We start from the raw sequence: 25,685 nt of genomic DNA, 5'->3' as shown, positions 1-25,685 counted from the left end.
ATGGAAAAGTTAAGTGAAATACAAGCAGCTGCTCTTGACATCTCAAAGGCTTTCAATCGTGTTTGACATAAAGGTCTTCTAAACAAGCTTCCATCTTATGGTTTTCCAACTGATTTTGTAATTGGTTATCCAGTTTTCTCTCTGATCGCTCACTGAGGGTGACGGTAGTTGGCCCTCTGTCTTCTAACTTCTCCACTAATGCTGGTGTCCCCCCCAAGATTCAGTTCTTTTCCTCTTGTATATTAACGACCTTCTTCCATTGACTAGAAATCCTATTCATAGTTTTGCTGATGACAGCACATTGCATTCCACTTTCCATTTTAAGAAACCCTGCCCTGCTCAATCTGCTTCAACTTCTCGAATATCTGCTACCAATTCCTTAAATGCTGATCTCCAGGTAATTCTCCAGTGGGGCAAAGACAACTTAGTTGATTTCAATCCTTCTAAAACTCAGCCTTGTCTTATATCTCGCAACTTGGATTCTTCTGCTCCTATGCTTATCTTTTGTGACACTCCGATTTCTAGACAAGTTGATATATCTCTTTTGGGGATTACCCTGACTTCTCATCTCTCTTGGCACAAGCACATCACAAATATTGCTTCCTCTGCATCTAAAAAACTTCGATTTCTCTTCGCTCTCGGCGTTACTTTTCTTCCAAACAGCTGTTCACTCTGTACAAATCGCAAATCCGCCCTACAATGGAATATTGTTCTCACATCTGGGACGGTTCCCCCAAAACCTCTCTCAGGCTTCTAGATTCCATTCAGAAGAGGTCATTAGGTTAATTAATGATTCCTCTCTAACAGTCTCTCCACTCGCTGTCTCATAGACATACTGTTCCTGCTGCATGCCTTTTCTACAGATACAGTCAGTCCTCGTATAGCACGATAGTTGTGTTCCTAGAAACCCTCGTGCAATGCAAAATCGTGCAATATAAACAGGCCCTATGGGAAAAAATAGGGTTAGGTGCCGACCACCCAAGATTGAACACACATTGGTAACCAAAACATTACCAAACACAATAAATAATCATAATAAAATACTTGTATTTTATAACAATTAAAATACGTAATAAAAAATAATATTATAATTTTTATAATATTTTTTATTATTATTATATTATATTTTATTATAATATAATAAATAATAAAAAATACGTAAGTATTTTTTACGAATAAAATACGTATTTTATTACGACTATTACGTAATAAAATATTGCTAATGCTTTTGCTTCTATCGTAAGCAAGCTTGTTTTTTGTTTGATTTTCTATCCAAACAGATGACAGCCGTTCCATCTCTTCTAATTCTTTGTGTTTTTTTTTTTATGAGAACCCCAAACACGAGAGGTATTAGAACCTATAGTACTTAGTACCGTGCTTGGGTTGGAGGTTGAGAAGACAAAAGAAGATATTTGTTGATATTGGACTTGAACTTCTGTAGATTGTAATTTTCAGGAAATACGTATGAAGGAAGGTTGTTCCAGAAAACGGCAGTTGAATGAATAAATGAGGAAGATGAAAAGTTGGTTCTGTGGGTTGGAAGTTGGACAGTAAATGGATGTTGGCTGGTGGCAGCACGTGTTCGGACTGTTTTGAAAGAGAGAGCAGGAATTATAGAAGCCAATTCAGAAGAACAGTGCCCATGGAAGTATCTGTAGAAGAGGCATGCAGCAGAAACAGTGCGTCTATGAGAAAGCGAGTGGAGAGACTCTGTTAGAGATGAATCATTAATTAACCTAACTGCCCTCTTCTGAATGGAATCAAGAAGCCTGAGAGAGGTTTTGGGGGCACCACCCCAGATGTGGGAACAATATTACACTTTCAGTTGTTGCTGCTATGAAAGTTGTTTTTATTTTCTCTGCATTCTTTGTAATTCTCAGCGTTGCCTCATTTCGGTTTGTAGCACGTGCAATATCACATGGTCTTTCATTTTGCTCAAAGCGTTTCACAGTTTCATATTTTTTCGCTATCGGCAGTGGCGAAGTGGCCATAAGCCTTACCGGAGAACCCCCGGTGGCCGGTGTGATTTTGGCCATAAACGCTAGTGTGAGGACACTACAAATTTTCCCGGGTAAGAATTTTTGACCCAGTCCGCCTATGTTTATCGATATTGCTTCTTTTTTTTTTCTGTCTGAATCTGCAGTGTCTTCACCAGGACGCTTCCTTTTCACACCTTTTAAGTATTTTACTCATTTTTAGGGAATAAAGCACAATTACAAAACGAGGAGGAACGCTTGATACACATAAACAAAGCTACGCGAGTGTAGCAACTGAATAAACAACACCGTAAAGGCCGAGATACACTATTAACACCTCACATTTTACTAAAGCACATTTCTAGGGGTTACTACCATAAAACAAGAAAAACAATTTCCAGTTGCGTTTCTGCTAGTGGTATCTGTTATAAACTGGTAGTAAACTCGATCTAATTGCATTTGCGACCATACCGATAGCTGGAATTGTGTTCATTTTTACGTTATTATGGTGAAATGTGTTTCCCCTTCACTGATATAAAAAACAAATACATTTTCAGAATCTTCTCTTCATTCCTATCGTGTTGCGTTCAGTTGGGGTGATTCGACTGCTATTTCTTGTAAACACAAAGGCGAATCATGCATAAGCGAATTCGGTTCGTGTTATATAAGATATTGTTCCCCTATTTATAAATCGTGTATGATCAAATTCGTGTAATGTAAACACGTGTAATACAAGGACTGACTGTACTTCCATGGGCACTGTTCTTCTGAATTGGCTTCTATTATCCCGCTCTCTCTCTTTCGAAACAGTCTGAACATGTTCCGCCACCAGCCAACATCCATTTACTTTCCAACTTCAAACTCGCAGAACCAATTCATCTGCTGTTTTCTAGAACAACCTTCCTTCGTACGTATTTCCTGAAAATTAGTCTACAGAAGTTCAAGTCTAATGTCAACAAATATCTTCTTTCGTCTTCTCAACCTCCAGTCCAAGCGCGGTACCAAGTACTATGGGTTCTAATACCTCTCGTGTTTGGGGTTTTCATAAAAAAAAAAAAAAAACACAACACAACTGAAAAAACAAAATTGAGAGTAGGAGTGTGTTTAAGGCTAATGATTGTGATGAGCACACCAAACAGCTATATAGGAAAGAGTGGGCCAGTAAATCAGACTGTCATATAATGAGGGATTTTAACTTTCCAGATGTTGATTGGAATTTGTGGGTTGATCCCTCTCAACACGAGCAAGACTTGTATATTGGAAGACTTTTCTAAAGCAGCATGTTAGAGAGGCAACAAGAGGAAGTAATACTCTTTATCTGATTATTATCAGTGATTCTTCAATATTAAGAATCTGCAGGAAAAGGGCCCATGTGGCGACAGTGATCAGTGTACAAATGTGGAATTTAATTAAAGACATAACTACTGTCAAGGGTAAAGGAAAAGGTTTTGTAACGATGACTATAGTGGTTTCACACAGTTTTTATATGCATAGTGACTGACTGATAATGTTACCAGCAGCAAATTCCAAATAGGAAGCAGTCAGGGAAATACTCATAGAAGCTACTTTTCATACCAATTAAAAAATACTGTTCAAGGTTTAGAACAAAATGGATGACAGATGAACTACTGTGGCACATAGCGAAGAAGAAAAATGCATGGGATGCATATAAATTATCAGGTGATACAGAAGCCTACAGTACACATAAATTATTCTATAATAAAGTCACAAAGGAAGTCAGACAGATTATGAGAAGTCTCTGGCAAAGAATGCAAAATACTGGAGCAAAGACTTCTATGCTTATATTAACAGTAGAAGGAGGGGTTGAATTATATTGACCACTTGATGTCAAAGAAGTTAACTGTTGATGACCATGCTTAGGTTGCTGAGAAATTCAATAGGTAATTTGCATCTACATTTACACATGAAGAGTTCTTTAGTGGAGAAGATGCCATAAGATTATCAAATTCTAATGGGAAACTAAATGATTTAATGATAACTAAACAAAAAGTGGAAGAGAAATTGTTAAAGCTAAACAAAAAAAAAGTGACTGGGGTGCATGGGATCTATCCAATTACATTAAGGGAGGCAGCAAAGAGGTAAACAAACCCTTAGCAATAATTACGAGAGCATCCTTGGATTAAGGGGAAGTCCCTGTGGATTGGAGATGTGCATATGTATCCCAAACTCACAAAGGGGGAGATCAAAGGGTGACATGAGTAAATACAGAACTGTTAGATTAAAGTCTGTTCCAGGGAAAACAATGCAGTCACAGATTAAAGAAGTAATACAGGACCATCTAGACAGGAATGTATACTGCAGTAACAATGTGGATTTGTTAAGGGGCAGTCTTGTCTAACCAATGTGATTGAATACTACGATGCAAAAAATTATTCTGGTATCATAGGCTTGAATGTTGGAAAAGCTTTTGATACTGTTCCACCCAACAGACTGCTGTACAAACTGGAGCAATGTGGCATCAAGGCCAAAGTTACTGCTAGGGATAAAAGGATAGTTGAGTGGAAGACAGAGAATGGTTATTAATGGGCACTGCTCTCCATGGATTAACGTTATTAATGTAGTCCCCCCCAGGGTTCAGTGCAGGGCCCACTGTTGTGTTCAATATTTATTAATGATATTGGTGAAGTTTACACATGATACCAAGGTTTGCAGGGTTGTTAACGAAAGCAATGAATGTATGCTACTGAAACAAGATCCAGGAATATTAGGTCAATCGACTGAGAAATAGTAGTTGAAGCTAAAACCTGACAAATGCAATGTACTGCATATGGTAAGCAGGATCCCCAAGTAACTTATCAACTGTGTGGTTCTACATTCAGGGAAGTGGAAAATGAAAGACTTGGAGATAATTGTGCAGTCAGATAAGAAATTTCTAAGCAGTGCAGACAGCCTGACAGAATCTCAGTTATCGGTTGATTCACCTACTGCTCATCTCAGTTGCCCAAATTATTCACTGTATGATTCCATTCGCCACACAGGTGGTAGTTGTGCATATGTCCATTCCGATATTCCTTGTCAGAGAATTGGTAATTTGGAATCTCCTCTTTTCAATCTTCTCTAGCTTAAAATCTCTCTACCTCATTGTGTCAAATTCATCTGTTGCCACTACCGTTCTCCCAACTCCACTAAGCATTTGTAGCTCTTCGACTTCCTCTCTTTGCAACTTGACTTTCTCCAGTCCAACTTTCCGAACAGCGAGGTAATTTTCCTTGGTGACCGCCAACTCCTAAACTACCTAGAAACCTTCCATCTGATCAACAATCGCCAGTATGGATTCCGTCAGTGTCGAACCACTGGTGATATTCTGGCTTATGTTACCCATTTATGGACAAATTCAATGGAAAAGTTCGGTGAAACACAAGCAGTTGCTCTTGACATCTCAAAGGCTTTTGATCGTGTTTGGCATAAAGGTCTTCTAAACAAGCTTCCATCTTATGTTTTGCCAACTATTTTTTGTAATTGGTTATCCAGTTTTCTCTCTGATCGCTCACTGAGGGTGATGGTAGATGCCTCTTTATCATCTAATTTCTCCACTAATGCCGGTGTCCCCCAAGCTTCAGTTCTTTCCCCCACACTTTTCCTCTTGTATATTTGACCTTCTTCCATTCACTGGAAATCCTATCCATAGTTTTGCCGATGATAGCACATTGCATTCCACTTTCCATTTTGAGAAACCCTGCCCTGATCAATCAGCACCAACTTCTCGAATATCTGCTACCAATTCCTAACACTTCCTTTCTAAATCTCCCAAACACTTCCTAGTTCATTTCACAAATATGCATAGTCTCAGTTCTAAACTCAATGATATTCATTTCCACTTAGAGTCTGCCAAACCCCATGTAATTTTTCTCACAGATTCTCAGTTATCGGTTGATTCACCCACTGCTCATCTCCGCTGCCCGAATTATTTGCTGTATGATTCCTTTTGCTTTATCGGTGGTACCTGTGCATATGTCCATTTCGATATTCCCTGTCAGAGACGTAGTAATATGGAATCTCCTCTTTTCGATCTTCTCTGGCTCTACCTCATTCTGTCAAATTCATCTGTTGTCTCTACTGTTCTTCCAACTCCACTAATCACTTGAAACTCTTTGACTTCCTGTCTTTGCAACTTGACTTTCTGCAGTCCAACTTTCCAAACAGTGAGGTAATTTTCCTTGGTGATTTTAATGTTCACAACTCCAGCTGAATTTTGTTTTCTAGTCACACAGACCGAAGTGAGTGGTCCTTTAGGCACCTCAGATCGCAACTTGGTGCTTGTCTCTTCTCCAATGGAGCCTTTACCTCATGGCTATTCTGAACCTCATGTTGGCTGGCATTACAAGAACGCAAAATGTGGCGACCTGTTAGATTTCTTTTCTTCTTTGCCTTGGTCGGATTACTGTTTCAAAACTTTTGATGTCAATGTTTGCTCAGATCGTGTCAGTGAAATTATTCTTGTAAGAATGGAATCCTTTATTCCACATTCCACCTTAAAATCTCGTCTTTTATCTAAACCTTGGTTTTCCAATAAATAAGGATAAGCAAGTCTGATGAACCCCAAGAATTTAACAGTATAACAATGCAATGATCAGAAATTTGGTTGAAAATTGTTGCATAAAGAGGACTATATAAGGGGGTGCAACTGCTCACTTTATTTTGTCATGATTGAAGTAACCCATTTGCATCACACAATGTTTTCTGAACAACTGGTTACATCATTGTAAAAGCAATGATTAATCTTTTGACCACATGTACTCGTGGTTTTTTTCCAAATCAGCAACCCTAGTAAAACAAAAATCATAAAGTGTACAAAAAATCTTACTTAACAGGACCGTAAATTAACATCAGAATGAGCTAGATGAATGGGACTGGTGCCAAATCACATACAAACAAATATGCTATCACTAATTAGTAGAACTCCATACAATCATCAGTGTTACCACGACAAGGGAAGTCTGAAAATTATTGGATTACCTCACACCCCTCATGTGATTGTGCTCAATGAAGAAAACTAACAGAATCAAACTGACATAAAATAGAATAAAACTTATTGATATATAGTATGTTAATGTTTAGCTACTTACCAACTGATGGTTGTGTAGCTGCTGCTGCAAAATGTAGTGCAGACCAACCATTACCATCTGTAGATTTTACATTAGCACCATTAACTACAAAAGCTCTTACAGATGAAGCATGACCACACATTACTGCCAAATGAAGATAATTAAGACCACTTCTTAGGACTTGATCTAGAAAAGCAAAAAACAGTTAATCAGAGATAACTCCTTTTAAATATGTATGAATTAATCCATATTATTATTATCAACAATAATAAGATGACTAATGAAAATGAATAACACTAGTAATTGTAGATGAATAACACTAGCAGATGACAAATGATGATGATGACGAGGGTATTACCGTGTTGGCCAAGATTTTTGCAGCTGCAGCGAACACTAAGTTTTTATATATATTTAGTCGTTTTATTGACTTAATTATTATACTAAATTATTTTCTATAAGTAGCTTTACAGTCCTGGTCAAACGCCTTGTTTACCTGAATTTAGATAGCGATTTTGAAAGATAATACTTAGTGTCCGATCTTAAGATTCGTAACTTGCCGCCATTATTATACAATTCAGAATAATGTAACGTAAATCCCGAATATCATAGCGTGAGGTTTAACGTAAAACTAAATAGCAAAATATGTAACACTGTATTAGAAATCTGCAAGATTTCTAATACAGTGTTACTTAATCTAATACAGTGTAGTAAAATTTATTAATCTTATTAAATTTCATTGTTAATTAAATTATACTTAAACAGAATCATGACCCAGCAGCAAAGCAATGAGCACAAAGTGGCAGTAGTATGTGGCTCGCAGAAGAACTGAAGGGGTCTATTCTCCAACGCATAAGTCTAAAAAAAATGTGCAAAATGTTAAATTTTTTACAGATCTGTCTAGAACAGGATATGTCCTAGCCAAGCAGAGACTGTGAAGAAATTAGGTGCCAACTCAGCATTCTAATGGGCATCTATGAGGATTGGAGGTGTACGATACATGCCCTCAAATAAATTAATGAGGGGCCCATAAAGCTCTCGGCTGCCCAACTCAACACCAGAGCTCACTCCCGTGCATCAGGCAACACAGTGGCAATTCTCCAAGGCAGAATGCACTGGTCCCACAGGAAGTAGTTATTGTTGGTGACTCTATTGTCAGGGAGACAAGGAATATATTATGCAAAAAGGATAGGTGGAACAAGACCAAGGTATGTCTGCCAGGGACAAAAGTTCATGACATTATAGGGCAGATAACATCTCTTTAATGGCACAAAAGGTGATATTGTTGTACAGTCGGCACTAATGATATTAAGAGTAAGAGATCTGCAGATTTACATAACAAGTACAGTTCAATGCTGAAAAAAAGTCGCGAGTTAGGGTTAAATTTGAAAGTGTCTGCAAATCTGCCCAGACACAATAGGAGGGAGTATATAATGAGAGCTTTGTCAATCAATTCAGCCATGGAGAGATTATGCAAGGCTCGCGGGGTAAATTTTTTTTCAGCATGGTCTGTGCTTGCTAACAGGAGAGACTGCTTCTACAGGGATGGGATAAACTTAAATAGAAAGGATACAAGAATATTTGCTGATTCTATTGAAGCAGTGTTAGGTGGGTCAGAAAACTGATCACTTTGGAGGATTCACAGAAAAAAAGATTGAAAGTAGCTGCAGGCAGAGGCAAAAGTGATTATTGCACTGTTTCTATTGTAATGAGCAGCAGTCTAGAGAGCAAGTTGCTGGGGATTTCAAGAGCTGCTGGGAGCATTAGCATTAGTAGAGGCATTTGATGCAAGAAAGCAAGCTTATGCAGCATCAGCCAAAAAAATTAAAGTAAAATAAATAAATAAAAAATAACCACTTCCACTTCACCCCTCTGTTCGTTCAAAATACCTGTCCAGCCGAGCCTTAAACTTATTTAGGCTGTCAACTTCCAAGACAAGGGATGGAAGACTGTTCCACCAACCAACTACCTGCTGGCTAAAGGCAAATTTCCTCACATCTATCCTACATCTGTCTTTTCTCAATTTGAATTGATACCCTCTCAGGTGATTATTCTGAGCAAGAGGAAGAATCCCATCAGCATTCAAACCATTCAAGGCTTTATACACCTCTATCAGATCACCTCGCCGGTGCCTAGTCTCCAGACACTGTAATTTACAAAACTTAAGCCTTTCTTCGTAAGAGCACCCCTTTGTTCCATTCACTAATCTTGTTGCCCTTCTCTCTACTCGTTCCAGCAGCTCTACATCCTTCTTGAAATGAGGCCTCCAGACCTGTATACAGTACTCTAGGTGTGGTCTGACCATTGCCTTATACAAGGAAATAATCACCTCCTTATCCCTGCTAGAAAAATTCCTATATATCATCGACAATACACCATGAGCTACTCTTGCAGCCTGTCTGCACTGCTCAGAAAACTTCATATCTGCCTGCACAACCACCCCCAGGTCCCTTTCATTCTCTACCACTGTCAGTGTAGTACCACAGAGTTGATATGTTGCTCTGGGGTTGCTGTTTCCCATATGTAATACTTTACATTTGTCAATGTTAAACTTCATTTGCCACCTCTCCACCCATCTGCTCAACCTTTCCAGTTCCTGTTGCAGTAGCATAGTGTCAGTAGTGTCCTTGACAACCCTGCCAACCTTCGTATCGTCTGCAAACTTGGACATTAAGCTTGATACACCATCATCAATATCATTTATAAATACAGAAAACAATAATGGACCCAATACTGAACCCTGAGGGACTCCACTAATAACATTAGTCCACAATGAGCAGTGTCCATTGATTACCACTCTGTCTTCTCCCCCTCAATCATCCCTTTATCCATAGCAGCAATTTGACTCCAATGCCACACTGCTCCAATTTGTGCAGCAGCCTTCCATGTGCAACAGTATCAAAAGCCTTTCTAAGATCCAAGTATATAATATCAAAGTTATTCCCTGCATCCAGTTCTTTTGTGACTGCATCATAGTATCCAATCAAATTGGTCAGGCAAGACTTCCCCTTAACAAAACCATGCTGTGTCTCAGCTATAACTGAAGTCTTGTCTGGATGATCCTGCAGTGCTTCTTTAACCAGTGCCTCCATTAATTTTCCAGGAACTGAAGTTAAACTAACAGGTCTATAATTACTTGTGTCGCCCTTTGATCCTCCTTTGTGAATTGGGGTCACATTTGCACATCTCCAGTCCATGGGTACTTCTCCTGAGTCCAAGGAAGCTCTCATAATTATGGCTAAGGGTTTGCTTACTTCCTTTGCTGCCTCCTTTAATATAACTGGATAGATCCCATCCACCCCAGGTGCCTTTCCTGTATTTATCTTCAACAATTTCTCCTCCACTTTACTCTCAGTTATTACAAGATTCTCTAGCTTACTGCCAGAGTTGAATACACCTCTGGCATTCCCCTCGCTGAATAACTCCTCATGTGTGAATGTCGATGCAAAATATTCATTCAGTTTGTTAGCTACCTGAGCAGGATCATCAACAATTGACCATTCAATATCAAGTGGATCAATCGGCGAAGGTAAAGAAAGCCTGCACGAGAACGACGAGAAACGTCGGATAACTTACGCGGAAAATTAGTTTGCCGATACGGCACTCTAGCGCAGCTCACTCGGTAAACAGACGGTAGGTGTTAACGGTCTGGAGCAAAGTCGAGAACGATATACTGATTGACAGGTAGGCGTGGCAAACGACGTGCTGATTGGTGCGCGAACACAACACACGATAACATCGGTTTAGTATCACTGTAGCAGCACTAATGGTAACTTGTCCTAATCGTACATGCCCTAACATTTACTGTAACGGTGAAAAAAGATCAGGTTACCTCGACTTGAATCCCATGGGAGCTTGAACCCCTCCCGAAGTGGAGGGGGTAACCTAACCTTTTTTCTTTAGAATCAGTCATATTTAGAAATACATTCATAAAAAAATTTATTTTTTTATGGCCGTATTTTTATTTTCTTGTTCAATAATATGCCCTAATGGTGAAAATAGGTCAGGTTACCTCCACTTGAATCCCATGGGAGCTTGAACCTCTCCCGAAATGGAGGGGGTAACCTAACCTTTTTTCTTTAGAATCATGAGTGGACTAGCACATAAATTGTTTATTAATAAATCATTTCATTGTTTGCCACGCCTACCTGTCAATCAGTATATCGTTCTCGACTTTGCTCCAGTCCGATAACACCTACCGTCTGTTTACCGAGTGAGCAGCGCTAGAGTGCCGTATCGGCAAACTAATTTACCGCGTAAGTTATCCGACGTTTGTCGTCGTTCTCGTGCAGGCTTTCTTTACCCAAGCCGATCAATCTGATTCATCCCCTTCCTTGTAGAGTTTACATAAGTAAAGAACTCTTTGCTATTTTTCTTTGTGTCCCTTGCCAAAGATTTCTCGTAATCTGCCTTCGCCTGCCTAACCTCCTTTGTAACTTGGTTACAGATTAACTTGTATCTATCATAAGCTTCTGTGTCCCATGTTAATTTGTATGTATCCCATGCATTTTTCTTCTCTGCCATATGTCTCATTAGTTCATCTGACATCCACTTAGGCCTAAACCTTGAACAATATTTCTTAGTTGGTATGTAAAGCCTAGTAGCTTCCAACATAGCTTTGAGTGCTTCCCATTTTGAATTTGCTGTTGGTAACATCATCAGTTGGTCCCATTGTATAGAATTTAAATACTGTCTCAGTCCATCATAGTCGCCTTTACGAAAGCAATAACCCTTCCCTTTACCCCTAATGGTAGTTTCCTCTTTGAGTAAATCCCACTTCGGCACACTGTGATCACTGCCACCTAGTGGTTCATTTACCTGCAGATTCTTAATGCATGAAGAATCACTACTGATAATCAAATCAAGAGTATTACTCCCTCTAGTTGCCTCCCGAACATGCTGATGTAGAAAACAATCATCCAATAAATCCACAAAAGCCTTGCTAGTGTGTGAGTGACCAGCCCCCAAATTCCAGTCAATATCTGGGAAATTAAAATCCCCCATTATAAGACTCTCTGATTTACTGGCCCACTCTATTTCCCCGTACAGTTTCTTATTATACTCATCAGAGTCATTAGGCCTATAGCACACTCTTACTCTCAATTTTGATCTCCCAATGCTTATGTCACACCAAACTGACTCGACACTGCACTGTCCAGCAATGTCGAATGGCTTCACTTCCTTGGATTTTATGTATTTCTTAACTAATAGCATAACCCCTCCTCCCTTCCTACCCTGTCTATCCTTTCTGTAGACATTGTACTCCCCAAATTCCAGTTCTGCATTCCTTATATCTGTGTGACACCACGTCTCTGAAATCCCCACAATATCTGCCTTTGTTGTTTTGAGCAATACCTGAAATTCATCAAATTTATTTACTAAACTCCTAGCATTGGTGTACACACAAGTATACATGCACCTGTTCTTTTTCTTAGCTACCCTAACACAACCTATGTGTTTATTTGTACCCCAATGATTCCCAGCAGTCTCTGAAATATCCTGCATCTTATTTTCCAGGCTGCAGCTCATTCCAATAGAAGCAGTGCAAGAATCACTTTCACCTCTGCCAGTGGCTACTGTTAATCTATTAGTCCTTGTATCCCCCCAATCTAGCAGTTTTCCGACCCACCTAACACTGCCTCGATAGCATCAGCAAACATTCTTGCACCCTTTCTATTTAAGTGTATCCCATCCCTGTAGAAGCAGTCTCTCCTGTTAACAAGTACAGACCAGGCTGAAAAAAATTCTACCCCTTGAGCCTTGCACAATCCTTCCAGGGCCGAAGTCATCATGGAACAAGTTGTAAGATGTAAAATCTTACAAGTATATTATTTTATAGAAAAGTTAGATTAATTTAAAGTAAAACTTATAATATAGCAATATGGGGCAGCGAAACCTTACAAGTCAAGAATATTACTGAGGTCACTCGCAAGGGATTAAATTAGACAACGTTTATAGAAAGGGAGCGGTAAGCTGAAGGACAATAGGGGTGTACTTCGGTTCCCAGCACACAGGTACAAACAAAACAATGGAAACTGGTAGCAACGGCTGTTGGTAATAGGTGTTAACTCTGGAAAACAATGGTGCGGTGGACCATGGTACTGTCGGGACATTTCTTTGATCCGTGACACCTGGAGAAGAGACAGGAAGTAAATACAGAACAAATGCTGGAATTAGAGTTAAGACTGGCGTCTGGCTGTCGGCGATGGCAAGTTTTGTAGATCTTGTGAAATTAGTCTGCTAAAGTATAACTATAAGCGGCTTACTTCAAAGGTACAGACAGCCTGAGAAATTTTACAAATTTCTTAAAATAAGAAGTTAGATTGAGCAATAAGGAGACAGCTTGAGAAAATAAAACGAGCAAATAGGGACAGAGTGAAAGTTGATAAAATGAGAAAGATTGGTTAAGACTCAGAACAAGGGCGGGCCTGACACATAGGGGTGGTACGGAATTCAGATGAAAAAAGTGGGTGAACAGAGAGAGAGAGACACAGAACCCTGAGTTGAGTTTATGTGGGTGTTTATGGAAATGAGTTAGGGGAGACACAGTTGAGGTTTTTTGTCGTGCTAGAAAATGTGAGTTAAGACACAGAACCCCGAGTTGAGTTTATGTGGGTGTTTATGGAAATAAGTTAGGACAGACAGTTGAGTTTTTTCATCGGTGTAAGTAAAAATGAGTTAGTAACATGGACAGTTGAGTGTTTGGTCGTGGTAGAAAATATGAGTTGGTAACAGTAGACAGTTGAGTTTTTGTCGTGTTAGAAATTATGGAGTGTAAGGAGAATAAGCCTGTCCATCATTGGAAGGCAAGAGCAGTGGCTGTATGCTATAGTCTAATCCACATTGGAAGAAAGGCAAGGGGAGTGACCCGAATGCAACGAGCGCTGTGATATATTTCTTAATTTATTAAGAAAGAAGTTTTTAAAAGGTGGAGCGGAGAAGCAAGGGTGGCACCCTATGAGCTATCTCCTTGTGGATGAGCTGTAAAAAGTGGAGTAGAGAAGGAGTTAGTGTGAGATGCCCTGTGAATTTTCTTTTTGTTAATAAGTTTTAATAAGGTGGAGAGGGAAGGGAGCGAAGCCAAAAAATTAGTAGCTCAATGAGAAGGAAGGAAGCAGCAAATGGAAGGTAGCCCGAATAAGGTGGAGAAAGGACGCCAGTCCCATGCAGCCAAGAGTTCCTGAAAATTATCTGTAGCAGATTCAGGTGAAGCAGATGAAGGAGATCCTCAGAGAGCCAAAAATGGAAGGTTGAAACCTCCCCGGAAAGGAAAGAAAAAAGATAGAAGTAGGTGAGAATATAGTAAGTACTGTAAGTTAACAAGGACTGTTAGTGAAACAGTATAGTGATTAATTAAAAAAAAAAGGGGGTAGCACTAGAAGTAAAATGATAGATAAATTATCTCTGAAGTAAATTATATATACTAACAGAGTTTAATTAATTAAAAAAGGTTATTGTAAAATGCAAGAGAAACGAAGGATGAGTAATAGATTAAATTGTTGTTCAAATGATTATAATGTGTTAGAAGGGTAGTAAGGTTTATATGAGAAGTTTTGATTATGTTTTAAGGACAGATAATTGAATATAGTGTTTGTATTGATGAAGAATTGTTGGTTCATCTGAAAGACTAATAACAAATAGAGACTTTAGGAAAGTTAAGATTGGTCTTCAGTATATTGTATATGGTGAGAACACAGAGTATAATGATGAAAGTAGCATATTGATTGTTAATATAAGAAATACAATTGTATCCAGGAGTAAGTGAAATAGGTATGGTGAATGTGTATAAGTGTTAGGAGTTAGTTAGGGCAAGAAGAATGAATCAAGTGTTTCATATAATGGTCAACTCAGATTAGCTAGTGAAGGGAAACAGGAATAAGAATAATATATGCAATGTATCCTTGATTTAACTTTGTATGCATATGACATGTTTTTTTATTCAATTGTATATTATATTGTATATATATATATGTAAATAAACTTTGTTGTTTATTAATTTGTGAGTTTGTTTTTCCTGAACACTCAGCCTTTCCGAGGGAAATTATACATAATTGAGAAGTTCCCTTGAATCTGGAATTCTCCTGTGAAGCAAAGTCAAATGTGTACGTGGGGGTGTAAGAAATAGAGGTCTATATAGTTATAAGGGAACAGAACAAATAAGGAATATTTAATAAAGAATTATTATTATACATATTCAAAATAAAATTAAAGAAGAGTAAACACATATGTATATTTATTAAGGACCATCATTTCCCCACCCCAAAAAGTAAATACATGGGCTGTGTTAGGGTAACTAAGAGTAAGAACAGCTGAATGTACACCAAAGCTAGAAGTATAGTATATAAATTTGACGAATTTGAAGCACTGATCAAGGCATCAAGGGCAGATGCAGATATTGTTGGGATATCAGAGACTTAGTGTCACACAGATATAAGCAATGCAAAATTGGAATTTGAGGAGTACAATGTGTACAGAAAGGATAGACAGGGTAGGAAAGGAGGAGGAGGGGTTTTGCTGTTAGTTAAGAAACAAAACCTAAGGAAGCGTATCTGGTTGACACGGGTGGACAGTGCAACGTTGAGTCTGTTTGGTGTGACATAAACACTGGGAAAGGGAAAATGAGAGTGGGAGTGTTAGAGGCCTAATGACTCTGATGAGCACAACGAACAGTTGTGCAGAGAAATAGAATGAGCCAGTAAATCACAATGTCTTGTAATGGGGGGATTTTAAATTTCCAGATACTGAGTGCACCTTGTGGGTTGGTCACTTGCAAGTTAGCAAGACTTTTGTGGATTTATTGGAGGATTGTTTTCTACAGCAACAGGCTCTAGGGACAACCAGAGGGAGTAATATTCTTGATCTGATTATCAGCAGTGATTACTCATGCATTAAGAATTTGCAGATAACGGAACCACTAGGTGACAGTGATCACAGTGTACTGATGTGGGTTGTTGTTATTTGGTTTTTAGGAGCATTAGCAACTAAGGCCATATTGCTCCGGGGATATGCGGTGGTCATTCCCTGACCTTTCTGCATCCTCCTTATTTGGTGGTGACGGACTCGAACCCTGGTCTAATCAAGAAGCATGTGCTACGCACTGCTGCTCCTTCCCACCTGGCTATGGAGGCACCATACTGATGTGGGATTTACTTAAAGATGTAACTACCATTAAGGGTAAAGGGAAGGGTTTTTGTTTTCGTAAAGATGACTACAGTGGTCTCTGACAGTTTTTAAATTCTATACAGTGAGATCAACTGATGATGTTACCAACAGTGAATTCTAAATGGGAAGCCCTCAGGGACTTAATCTTCGAGGCTATTAGGCTTTTCATACGAACTAAGAAATACTGTTCAAGGTTCAGGCCTAAATGGATGTCGGGTGAATTAATGAGGCTCATGGCAGAGAAGAAAAAATGCATGGGATAAATATAAATCGCAGGTGACAGAAGCCTACAGCAGATATAAGCTAATCTGTAATCAAGTCACAAAGGAAGTTAGGATGCAAAGAAAAACAGCAAAGAGTTCTTTACTTATGTAAACTCTAGAATGAAGGGGATAAATCAGATTGGTCCACTTAACATGAATGGTTCGACTGTGGATGATCCTGATCAAGTAGCTGATAAACTGAATGAGTATTTGGCATCTACATTCACACCCAAGGAGTCATTCAAGTAGGGGAATACCAGAAATTTATAAAACTGTAACAGGGAGCTAAATGATTTTGTAATAACTGAGAGGAAAGTGGAGGAGAAATTGTTGAAGTTAAGCATAAAAAAGGCACCTGGGGCAGATGGAATCTATCCAGTTATACTGAAGGAGGCAGCAAAGGAAGTAAGCAAACCCTTAGCCATAATTATGGGAGCATCCTTAGTCAGGGGAGGTCACCATGGACTGGAGATGTGCAAATGTATCCCCAATTCATAAAGGGAGTGCAAAGGGCGACACAATTATTGACCTGTTAGTTTAACTTCTGTTCCTCGGAAAATAATGGAGTCACTGGTTAAAGAGGTGATACAGGATCACCTAGACAAGACTGCAATAATAGTTAAGACACAGCATGAACTTGTTAAAGGCTTGTTAAGGGGAAGCCTTGTCTGATCAATTTGATTGCATACTAAGATGTGGTCACAAAGGAACTGGATGCAAAAAACAATTTTGATATTATATACTTGGATTTCAGGAAAGCTTTTGATACTGTTGCACATGGAAGACTGCTATACAAATTGGAGTCGTATGGCATTAAAGGCAAGTTGCTGCAATAGATAAAGGAATGGTTGAGTGGGAGATGGTAGAGAGTGATAATAAATGGACACTGCTCTACAAGGACCTGGGGGTAATTGTGCAGGCAGATATGAAGTTCTCTGAGCAGTGCAGACGAGCTGCAAGAGTAGCTCATGGTGTATTGTCAATGATATACAGGAATTTTTCTAGCAGGGATAAGGATGTGATTATTCCCTTGTATAAGGCATTGGTCAGGCCACACCTTGAGTACTGTATACAGGTCTGGAGGCCTCATTTCAAGAAGGATGTAGAGCTGCTCGAACGAGTACAGAGAAGGGCAACAAGATTAGTGAATGGAACAAAGGGTTGCTCTTACGAAGAAAGGCTTAAGTTTTGCAAATTACAGAGCCTGGAGACTAGGCATCGGCGAGGTGATCTGATAGAGGTGTATAAGGCTTTGAATGGCTTGAGCATGCTCAATGCTGATGGGATTCTTCCTCTTGCTCAGAATAATCACCTGAGAGGGCATAAATTCAAATTGAGGAAGGACGGATGTCGAATAGATGTGCGGAAATTTGCCTTTAGCCAGCGGGCAGTTGGTTTGTGGAACAGACTCCCATCGCTTGTTGTTGAAGTTGATAGCCTAAATAAATTTAAGGCTCAGCTGGACAGGTATTTCGAACGAACGGAGGGGTGAAATGGGAGTAGTGGTTGTTTTTTTTTTTTTTTTTTTTTTGGCTGATGCTGAATAAGCTTGCTTTCTTGCATCATATGCCTCTACTAATGCTAATGCTAATGTTATTAGTGGAGTCTCCCATGGTTCAGTGCTGGGCCGATTGTTTTTTTGTGTATTTATTAATGATATTTATGAAGGTATACCAGGCTTAAATGTCCAGTCTTAAAGTTTGCAGATGACACAAAGGTTGGCTGGGTTGTTAATAATAGTAAAGACAATATGCTACTGCAACAGGATCTAGAAAAGTTAGGCAGATGGGCTGAAGTTTAGCATTGACAAATGCAAAGTAATGCATATGGGTAGCAGTAACCCAAGAGAAACCTACCAACTGCGTGGTGCATTTCTCAGATATGAAGTGATATGAAGTCAGAGATGAAGTTCTCTGAGCAGTGCAGACGGGCTGCCAGAACAGATTGTGGAGTGTTGCAATGATATATAGGAATATCGCTAGCAGAGACAAGGAAGTGATTATCCCTTTGTATAAGACAATGGTCAGGCCACACCTTGAGTACTGCGTACAGATCTGGAGGTCTCATTTTAGGAAGGATGTAGAGTTTCTTGAACAAGTACACAGATGGGCAGCTAGATTGGTGACAGGAACAAAGGGGTGTGCTTATGAAGAAAGGCTTAATTTCTGCAAGTTGCAGCATCTGGAGACTAGCCACCTGTGACCTGATTGAGGTGTATAAGGCCTTGAATCGCTTGAGCAAGGTCAATGCTGACGGGATATTTCCACTTGCTCAGATTAAGAACTTGAGGGGCATAGATTAAATTGAGGATAGACAGTTGTAGAATAGATGTTTGGAAGTTTGCCTTTAGCCAGCAGACAGTTGATTGCTGGAACAGACTTCCATCTGTTGTCGTGGAAGTTGAAAACTTAAATAAATTTAGGGCTAAACTAGAGAAACATTTGGAGTGACCCGATAGGTGAAATGGGAAGGTTTTTTTGTTTTTTCCTTTGGCTGATGCTGCATAAGCTAGCTTTCTTGCATCATATGCCTCAACTAATGCTAATGACTAATGAAAATCAAGCTTATATACAATCAAGGTTAGAAAAAAACTGCACAGTGTAATCCATGCATCTTTATTTATTTTCTTAAGTATCTTTTCTCTCTAAATATACACACCACCTCTGGAGTTAGGTATTTACCACCTTTAGAGTTCCACACGATTAAGCAGGATTATATATTAGCAGGCAATTACTCTGGTTTACACTTTCGCCGTGTTTTTCAAATGACCTTTTGGTCCCAGGACAGAGTAAATCTACATTGGGAAGGGCAGAGACATTTTTCGGGTTTCTTCTCATTATGGCTAAAATAGTCAGCTGATGGCGAAGGTGGCTGGACAAAAAAAAAAATGATGGGTTTTTTTTTCCATCAAATTTAAAGAAAAATCCTTCTAAAATCATGTGGTTTTCCATCCAAGTGGATTAAAAATACCAAGACACATATGTGCATCATGACACAGTTAACAATAAGTTTTAGGCAGTTAATGGCAGTTAAAAGAAGATTTTCTTACATCTTGTCAGTGATTATCCTTTTCAATTTAAATTTTTAGATTCTCTATGTTGTTTGAATAAAGAGGAGTTACACCTCAGTGATTACATAGGCTTAATACACAATAATCAGGTATCCATATGAATGAATAGGTAGGCAGGAGGAGGAATTGAATTTCTGTACATTATAATTTTCATGAAATACATATGAAGGGAGGCTGTTGCAGCAGAAACAGAACATTATGAGAAAAAGAGTGGAAAGACTTTGTTAGAGATGAGTCACTAATTAACCTAACTGCCCTCTTTTTGAATGGTTTCTAGAAGCCTGGGAAAGGTTTTGAGGGCACCACGGCAGATTTGGGAACAATATTCCATGGTAGGATGGACTTGAGATTTGTAAGAAAAAAACCTGTATAAGAGAGCTACAGTGCTCAAATAGATTCTATGTTGTATCGATATTTAAAAATATAAAAGAGAGATTACCTCAATCTGGTCCAGAGAATAACTTCAGGATTACGCTCTCCAAATATAAACTGCTAAAATAATTTTAATGAATTCTTGCACTCACAGCATTATGAATGATTCTACATACCTCGGGATCGACAGCCACCAACCCCAACCTGACCCCAAAACATATCAAACCACCCTACGAAACTCTGAGTGAGATAAGATTGTGTCAAAATTAACTCAAACTAACTAAAACAAAAGAATTGATCATGGCAATGAGAAATTAAAATCACAGCAATAAAATAAATTTTAAGAAACTTTCTTTCCTTAAGCAGACTAGGCTTTTCAACTAACTGTCTTAATCACAGGTTGGAAATGATGGAGAGACTGTGTGTGTGTGTGTGTGTGTGTGTGTGTGTGTGTGTGTGTGTGTGTGTGTGTGTGTGTGTGTGTGTGTGTGTGTGTGTCAAGATATTAACTGGAGAGAATATTTGTATATTTGACTTGGCACATGCATATAAAAGACCATGAATCCGAAATAAGGTAGGGACGATGCACGTATAGAATTTTCGTGCAACCTAATTTCAAGGGTTTCAGTGATTAATAACTTTGTATAGTGTTGGATGTTTGGAGTTTCAGAAAATATTTGTGAGATCTGTAACTTCAGCTAGAAAACTGAGTGTCATCAAAGACTGCATGTGTTTCACTGAACTTTTCCATTGAATTTGTCCATAAATGGGTAAACTAAGCCCAAATTTTCACCAGTGGATTGGCACTGACAGAATCCATACTGGCGATCACTGATCAGATGGAAGATTACTAGATAGTTTAGGAGTTGGCTTTAAAAGAGTAGAAGTGCAATAAGACGATAATTGGATGGGAGGGATTTGTCACCTTCTTTAGGAACTGGCTAGATATGAGCAATTTCCAAACAGAAGGGAAAAATGCAACGGTGGAATAAGAACGTGTAAAGAGATGCAAAATAGGAGTAAGCTCAAGGGCCTACATTATCAGAACAAGTGGAGAAATACCATGAAAACCTGGTGCTTTCTTGACATAAAAACTGCTCAAAATTCTTCTGACATCCTTTTGACAGAGGACCACAAGATGGACTGAATTGAGTGTACTGGTAAAGGCAGAGGTAGTTTACAAAGATCATCAACACATGAGTTAAAAGAAAAGTAAGATGCTAGGTCTGCTTTATCTTTATTTGAGGTGGCAATAGAACCATCCAGGTTTGACAGAGGTGTGAGTAGAGATGGGCAAAAGTTGCAGCCAATAGCTTTGGTAAGGCACCACAATGCTCAACTACCATTTGGACAATAAGCAAGTTTTCTAATCATAGCTTGTTCAAAATCTACTTTGGACTGATTAATAACTGTTTGCAATTTTGCAAACTTTGGCGCAGGCAGAAAATGAACCTGAAGATTTGGATGCAAAGCAATTGCAATATGCAACATTCTGATCTTGAACAGCCTTAGCATATTTATTAGAAAAACAAGGTTTTCTAATAAATTTTGTTTTCTAATAGATTTTCTAATAGATTTTATTTATTAGAAAACCAAGGTTTTCTAATAAATAAAATCTCATAAAGGATGAGATTTTAAGGTGGAGTGTGGAATAAAGGATTTCATCCCTAAAAGAATAATTTCATTGACACAATTGGAACAAACACTGACCTCATCATCATCATCAGCCATTTTCAATCCAGCAACTTTCCAGTTCCACTGGCCATCCCTTTACTACCCAAAAAACTAATGAATTTCATCTATCCATCTCCGCCTTTGTCTTCCAGGTTTTCTTCTAGCTCCTCTTGGGTACCATTCTGTTATTTTCTTAGTCCATCTGTCATCATGTCTTCGAGCTATGTGTCCTGCCCAAGACCATTTTAGTTCTTTATTTGAGTTTTGATAAGAATGTCCTTTACTTGAGTTTGCTGCCTAATCCATGTGTTTCTCTTCTTATCTAACAGTCTGATTCCTAGTATAATTCGTTCCATTCTTCGCTGTGTAGTTCTCAGCTTCTCTTCCATTCTTTTGGTGAGTGCCCAAGTTTCACTTCCATAAGTCATGGTGGGGAGTATACATTGATTCATTATTTTACGTTTCAGACAAACTGGGATATTGCTCTTCAGTATGTGACTATATTTCCTGAATGCTATCCATTCAAAATTTATTCTTCTCTTGACTTCCAGCCATTTATCATTATTACAGCTAATAACTTGTCTCAGATAAGTATATGACTCCACCTTTTCAATTACTGCTACCTTCAATCATTATTTCCCTTTCCGTGGCATACTTGTTCATCATTACTTTTGTTTTAGCCATATTCATCTTTAGTCCAAAATCCTTACTAACTGTGCATAACTGATTAAGATTTTCCTCTAATTCTTTGGGATCGTGGTTTATGACCACAGTGTCATCTGCAAATCGTAAATGGTTTAGGCTCCGTTCACATTGACTCCTTTCTGCGACCAGTCTAATCTTCTGAAAGCTTCTTCAAGGGCAGCAGTAAACAGCTTCGGAGATATTGTGTCTCCTTGTCGAACTCCTTTCTCGATTTTAAATTTCCTACTGCCTTTGTCTAGTCTAATAAAGGAGGTAGCACTCTTATATATGTTCTTCAAAATCATAATATATGGGGTATCTATGCCTTGTCTTTCCAGTGCCCGAAACATTGCCTTATGCTGTATGGAGTCAAATGCCTTTTCATAATCCACAAATGCCAGGCATAATGGTGTTTTATATTCATTTGCTTTCTCCATTAGCTGTGATATTACGTGAAGGTGATCCATAGTTGAGAATCCTGTCCTAAAGCCAGCTTGCTCTTTCGGTTGATTCTCATCAAGTATTCTTTCTAATCTGTTAGTAATGACCCTTGTGAACAACTTGTAGATGTGGGATAACAAGCTAATTGGTCTATAATTTCCAATTTCTGATTTATCTCCTTTCTTATGCAGCAAAACTATGATTGCATTATTCCACTGCTTAGGCGTCACACGTTTTCTAATGCACTTTGTGAAGAGCCTTGCCAGTTTTTGTGTTATGTCTCTTCCTCCCAATTTTAACAACTCTACAGTAACTTCATCTTCCCCCGGGGCTTTCCAATTCTTCATTTTCTTCAATGCATGTTCAACCTCATCAGGAAGAATATCGGGTATGTCGTATGTGTTGCCACTTTGCAATCCATCTTCCCTACTGCTGGCATCATTCCCTCGCTCCTTGTATAATTCTCTATAGTAGTCTTCTGCTATTTGAATTATGCCTTCTCTGCTGTTTATAAGTACACCATCGCTATTCTTAAACAGTAATCAACCAAAGAAAAGAAAACGAAATTGCACAGATCATCCCATTTTCCATCCTTGTAATGCCAAACAACAAGAGGTTGAGAATGGCCACAGCAAAGGCTCCACTGGAGAAGAAACCATCACAAAATTGTGAACAAAGGTGCCTGTAAGACCACTTGCCTTGACACCATACTCAGAAGGGTTGTTTGAACTTAAGAAAAAGATCAAAGTATTGGCTGTGAGGTTAAGATTGTCTATTATTATGGTATATAAATGAACAATCTGCATGAGGTCATTAGTAATTGCAAAAGCCTCAGCATCTTGATGCTGGGTCTGTGTGATGAGAAAACATATTCACAAAAATTACACATGAACACCAACCGCTGCTGAAATAATTACTTTTGATTTACTTTAATACTGAAAAATATATACATAAAACTAATGAAATAACAAAACTTTTCTTTAAATTAATGTAGAAAAAAAAAATCTATTTACAATAAATATAGCATATATATAAGATAAGAATTTTATGAGAAAATAAAAGCGATAAAATAATGAAAATAAAACCACTAAAACACTGATAAAACAATGAGACTAAAACAGCTAAATTCCAAAGCTTTCAGAGGCATCTGCCTCCTTTCTCAACAGTAAGATTTTTATGGTACAACACATCCTTAAATAACAACAGGCTCACATATACTGCCCATGCTCCTGTGGTTCCACAGGAGCATGGGCAGTATTCTCTTCATGCACACTGGAACCGGAAATGGCTCGGAAGCGTGCCAGGCGGAACCAATCATCCCATCTGAGAATCACCACCTCAAAGAGGGGGATGAATACGAATTCCCCTGTCTCTGTTAATGGTACTGTTCTCAGAAGAACAAATCCACAAGCTCTCAAGCCACTTGAGGTCCCAAAACCTATGTGCATGGTCGACGATGACAGCTTCATCCGGGGAGATCTGATGATGTTTCTCCCAAAAATGTTCCGCTACGGCGGACTTCCCATAATCTGCAGATTTTATAGCATTCTCATAAACAAGCCCACTACTAACATCCCTTGGTATGGGGATGTTAGTAGTGGGGTTGTTTATGAGATTAGATGGCCGGATTGAGGGGAGTGTTATGTTGGTGAAACGAGGCAGCAGTTTAGAGATCATTTGGGGGAACACGTGAATGCTATAAAATCTGCAGATTATGGGAAGTCCGCTGTAGCGGAACATTTTTGGGAGAAGCTCATCAGATCTCCCCAGACGAAGCTGTCATCGTCGACCATGCACATAGGTTTTGGGACCTCAAGTGGCTTGAGAGCTTGTGGATTTGTTCTTCTGAGAACAATACCATTAACAGAGACAGGGGAATTCGTATTCATCCCCTCTTTGAGGTGATGATTCTCAGATGGGATGATCGGTTCCACCTGGCACCCTCCCGAGCCATTTCCGGTTCCAGTGCGCATGAAGAGAATACTGCCCATGCTCCTGTGGAACCACGTGCTGAGAGCTGTGAGCCTGCTGTTATTTAAGATTGTGCTGTACCATAAAAATCTTACTGTTGAGAAAGGAAGCGGATACCTCTAAAAGCTTCGGGATTTTAGCGGTTTTAGTCTCATTGTTTTATCGGTATTTTAGTGCTTTTATTTTCATTATTTTATTGCTTTTATTTTCTCATAAAATTCTTATATATCTTATATATATATGCTATATTTATTGTAAATAGATTTTTTTTTTTTCATTAATTTAAAGAAAAGTTTGTTATTTCATTAGTTTTATGTATATATTTTACAGTATTAAAGTAAATTCAAAGTAATTATTTCAGCAACGATTGGTGTTTGTGTGTAATTTTTGTGAATATGAATTTTCCCAACCCCAGAGGCCTATTTGAAGATGAGAAAACAGAAAACAGCAAGAGTTGTGAACATTAAAATCACCAAGAAAAATTATCCCAATGTTAGGAAAGTTGGAGTGAAGAAAGTCAAGTTTCAAAGAGAGGAATTCGAATAGTTCCAAGTGATTAGTGGAATTGGGATAAAAATAGAGGCAATGAATAAATTTGACAAGAATGGGGTAGAAAGATTTTATGCCAGAGAAGATTAACAAAAAAAAAAAAAAAAAAAAAAAAAAAAAATTTTCAAATTACTGTTTCTGACAGGGAATATCAAAAGCGGACAAATGTAGAAGTACCGCCTTTGAAGCAAGAGGAATCATACAGCAAATAATTAGGTTAATCCAACGGTTACCAATAGGTAGTTCGCAAACCCCTGGGGGGTTTGCAAAAGTGTTCCAGGGGATTTGCACTAAAAAATTTGTAATGGCATCTGCTTAGATTTACATAGGTACACTGGTATGCAAAACTTAAGGGCCAGTCAGGTTTTCACCTGTAGCTTCTCATAGGAGAGGCCTGGATATGGGAAAAGCATACCAAAGGAACCTCGTGAGGTACAGAAATGGTGAAGGAAACACAACA

At 38.6% G+C, this 25,685-nt stretch overlaps 1 protein-coding gene across 4 annotated transcripts in view; it reads right to left on the bottom strand.

Moving 5' to 3' along the window:
• The window catches only part of LOC150077729 (putative palmitoyltransferase ZDHHC13), a 121,123-nt gene that overhangs the window by 45,948 nt on the left and 49,490 nt on the right, over positions 1–25,685 (bottom strand). For all 4 annotated transcript variants that reach the window (XM_090385546.1, XM_090385542.1, XM_090385543.1 and 1 more), the window contains exon 3: positions 7,064–7,228. In XM_090385546.1, coding sequence (XP_090241672.1) covers positions 7,064–7,228 — 165 coding nt within the window. The remainder of the gene's footprint in view (positions 1–7,063; positions 7,229–25,685) is intronic.

Source organism: Mastigoproctus giganteus, chromosome 11, assembly GCF_048544385.1.
Source record: "Mastigoproctus giganteus isolate SK-2022 chromosome 11, ASM4854438v1, whole genome shotgun sequence".
NCBI lineage: Eukaryota > Metazoa > Arthropoda > Arachnida > Uropygi > Thelyphonidae > Mastigoproctus > Mastigoproctus giganteus.
This window is presented reverse-complemented; position numbering and strand designations above follow the sequence as displayed.